Source organism: Medicago truncatula, chromosome 8 (assembly GCF_003473485.1).
Source record: "Medicago truncatula cultivar Jemalong A17 chromosome 8, MtrunA17r5.0-ANR, whole genome shotgun sequence".
In the NCBI taxonomy this organism is placed as follows: domain Eukaryota; kingdom Viridiplantae; phylum Streptophyta; class Magnoliopsida; order Fabales; family Fabaceae; genus Medicago; species Medicago truncatula.
This window is the reverse complement of record NC_053049.1, coordinates 12,696,468-12,700,585: the sequence shown is the minus strand read 5'-3', so window position 1 is coordinate 12,700,585 and position 4,118 is coordinate 12,696,468. Positions and strand designations below refer to the sequence as shown.

The 4,118-nt window shown below is 33.9% G+C and overlaps 1 protein-coding gene across 1 annotated transcript; it reads left to right on the top strand.

The window, feature by feature from the left end:
• Window positions 1-2,231: 2,231 nt before the first annotated feature.
• LOC120577372 (chitinase 2) lies at window positions 2,232-3,371 on the top strand. The gene has a single exon (XM_039828632.1). The coding sequence runs from the start codon at window positions 2,320-2,322 to the stop codon at window positions 3,154-3,156; it is 837 nt and encodes a 278-aa protein (XP_039684566.1). The 5' UTR covers window positions 2,232-2,319; the 3' UTR covers window positions 3,157-3,371.
• Window positions 3,372-4,118: the final 747 nt, after the last annotated feature.

The window sequence follows — 4,118 nt, the reverse complement described above, 5'->3', positions numbered from 1 at the left end:
GTGCAATATGCACCTAGGGCATATTGCATGCGCCTAAGGCACATGAAAATTTGCATTATATGTGCCTAGGGCATGGCATATGCGCCCCAAGCATGTTTAATGCGAGGGGCGCAGTCGTAATTTTATTCGTTTTTATGGGTTTAGCCCACGTTTTTAATCCAAACCCAGTTAGAAATCTCCACTATAAATACTAGTCTTCCTCATTCAATATTTCTCGTTCGCAACTGAGGAAGTTCAAGAGGAAGGCTGCTTTGGAGCTTCGGGAGAGAATATATCTTCTCCTTGATTTTCTAGGGTATGTTTTTATCTTTAGTAATTTGTTTTTAGTTACCATGTGTAACTAATTCTTTTGAGGTTGGAGTTCTAAGATAAACCTCTGTTTATTTTTATTGGATATTTATTTAATGTTGTTTACATTTTTTTTTTGTTTGCTATTAAGTTTTATTAGGAAGTATTTTATTTATGTGATAAGTGCAACCCTAGATTAGGTACTTAGGTTATGACAGAGCCTAATATTGCTATCACTAACTAGATGTTTATGTCTTGATATTTATATCCTTTTACTGATAACTATCTATCTTGGAAGTAAGTGAATATTAACTAACCAAAGATACTGAAAAGATTGTTGACCCTAGACGTAGGTTCTTAGTAAGTGTGAAACTATTAAGACTAGGTGGGGTCCTATCAAACTTAGGAATTAACTGGTTAGTAATTAGGGAAAGAAGTGCCTTGCTGAAGGAAATAAGATGTAGACTAATATAACCATTCTCTTGAAACCCTTAGTAAGGTAGACGTAGATTAGGGCTGCCTGTTTGTAAAACTACTAAGTAAGCGTAGAGAGAGTGTGCTATGAGTGTCCTAAGATTCATTGATGGGCATCCCTAAGGGAACCTTGGCCTTCATTTCCTTGGGAAACACTTGAAAGCTAATTTAAGTTTATGTTTCAATTACGTTTGAATTAGAAAGACCTTGCACGTAAGGATCACCATGCGATGAGCAGGTGCATTTAGCCATCGGAGGGATAAACCAAAGTCGGTTAGTAAAGTCCAGATAGCCTCATCACTTGTATAGTCTACGTAAGATAAATAAACGCGATATTAGAGTTTTTTTAATATATCCAACAATATAGACATGGGGATTCGAAGAATCCTAACGGCTGCTTATATTTCTAAAACCAAAAACAGGTTACTTGCTCTATTGCAAGCAGATAAAAATTGCAAGACTTTCTAACCCTTTATCTTTTATATCGTCAACTTATATAAATATCTAACGAGAATTGTTTGGACGAAATGACAATCCCTGTTGATACGATACTCTACGTATCACTTTATTACTTTGTAAACGATATGATACACTTGCAAGAACTGAAACCGTCCATCAGCACACCGTCTACCCATTCATACAAATAGGCAGATAGTCAACCAAATGACCACTGAGGGTTATATAACATTCCACAAATAAAATATAATCAAATGAAAGTAAAATGACATATTTAATTTCAAATGATTAATAAACTCCAAATCATTATAAATCATTAAGTATTGAATCATAATCAAGCAATGCATACAATTAACATATTTCGAGTATCCACAACGTTCACCAAGTTTCACTCATGCACATAAACACCAATTCACATATCCAAGTATGATACGACTCACCAATTATAAGTGCATGCAATGTTCTAAACTCTTCTAGATGCATATGGTAGCAATAGGATTCCGAAGATAATTTTATCGCTAATGAATCCACAAACATAATAAACATCACCAATTATATTATGCATAAGTTATGTAATAAACATCACCAATTACATTCTTCAATTCACCTCAAAATGACTATGAATGCATGGACTTCAAGTAAAGACTCGACAATGCATAACTCACCAACTATGTTTTTCACCAACATTATTATTATCAAATACTTAAATCCATACAATCAATAAGTCACAATTCAACAAATCATCAATTAATATATATAGAGGAAATTAAATTAATTAATATATAGAGAGGAAATTTGGATGCATAATTCTCCACGATTGATCGATGGAAATTAAAAATGATTAGATAAACATAAGATGTAATGGTATGACAAATGCAGATGACATCATTAATATATATTGTATATATTTTTTTTAATCATTAATATAGGCTATACTGTATATGCATATTTCTCCAATTATTAGACAGATGCACATGACACGATACCTAAACCTTATAAAAGGGCATCAAGAGTTGGACATTCATTCCAACAAGCCCAACCACAACCAAATCTAAACCAAGAAATTAAGTGTAGTCACTCCTCCAAATTTCAACTTTCACAATGTCTCATCCCATCATCGATAACAATGCTGTTGATCGAGTCATTTTTCGAGAATACATTGGCGTGAAACCATACCCAAAACCTTTTAAATTCCCTGATATTGACAACTACAAAATCGCTGAATTCCATATCATTTTGGCCTTTGCCCATGAGACTTACAACGAAGATGGAAAAGGCACCGGAAGTTTCTCTGCCGATTGGGATCTTGATATATGCGGTATACAAAGTGTGAAGGATATCAAGCAGAAGTGTCCCAATGTCAAGCTGGTATTTAGCATTGGTGGTCGTGGTACTAAATATCCATTCTCTCCTATTGAAAAAAATTACTGGTGTGATAATGCCGTCGATTCGCTCAAAACGATCATCAAACAATACAATGACATCTTTGCTGGCATTGATATTAACTATGAGCACATCAATACCAATGATGAAAATGATTTCTCCAACTACGTTGGGGACGTTATAAATAGACTCAAGAATGAGGTAGGTATCGATGTGGTATCCATTGCTCCATCCCATGCAAATGACAATTACTACAAGCTACTCTACTCGGCACACGCTGACGATATTAATTGGGTTGACTACCAATTCTACATGCAGCCTATCCCCACAGAGAATGAGTTTTTAAGCCTCTTTCTTAGTCTCGCAAGGGAATACGCTCTTGAAAAACTCCTAGTAGGAGCAAGCACCGATCCTCGTGACGGAGGTAATGTTCCACTAGATGTCTTCGTTCAGACTTGCACCAATCTGATTAAGCATAAATCACTCAGTGGCATTTTCATTTGGAATGCTAATGACTATGAGAAAATTGCACTGGATATCCTCACTAATAATTAAACTTATCATATCCACTATCTATATGTTTAATTATTCGGGTCATTTATCAAACTAAGGGATAGCTATGTCGTTCCTTGCTGTAGTTTGATACATCTTCTAAATAAGACCCAAAAAAGCTTTGATTATTGCATGTGTGTGTTTTGTGTATCGCACAGGTTTCTTGTGCTCTATGTACGTTGTTTTAATAATGAATGAATATGTTATTTTCATCTTTATTTTTTTAGACAAATTCTATGGTACACTCAACAATTTGAATATGGCTGAGTTTTCTTTATGATTTAAAATGAATCCCATTTCTACACATATATCTAACACTTTACACAATAGTACATTACGTGCGATTATATATATTTGTACATCCTTATTACTTCCCTCACACTCATTCAACCTCGTTTTCTCTATAGTATTAGTATTATAATTATATAATTTTCTCATGAATAATAAACTTAGTGGATGTTCATCCTTAAGTTTATTTTTCATAACACTCCCCCTTGGATGTTGATCATGATATGCCTCATTAATACTTTACTAAGAAAAAAAATAATCTTGTAGGAAAAAATAATCCTAGTGAGGGAAAAAGAGTACAATATCCGATATCTTCCTCGTTAAAAACCTTACCGAAAAAACTCAATGGGATAAAATCAATGGTAAAGGAAAAAAGATTGCAGAATATATTTATTTATTTCCCTCAACTAAACAATCACCTATGAGACGAACAATACTAATCTTTTGTGCCAGTTGCTCAAAAAAAATTCTTGGGAGTTACTTTGTAAAAAGTATTCATGATTATCACACGAACAAATTTGTTGTATGTTTAGATCACCACTCTTACGAAGATCGTCTGTGAAAAAGAACTTTGCAAAACATTCTTTTCTTCCATCTCCCTTAATGTACCATCCTTTCAACTGAGCAATGTAGATGATATTATATTCATAAAAGATTGTTGCATTCATTCTTCTTGA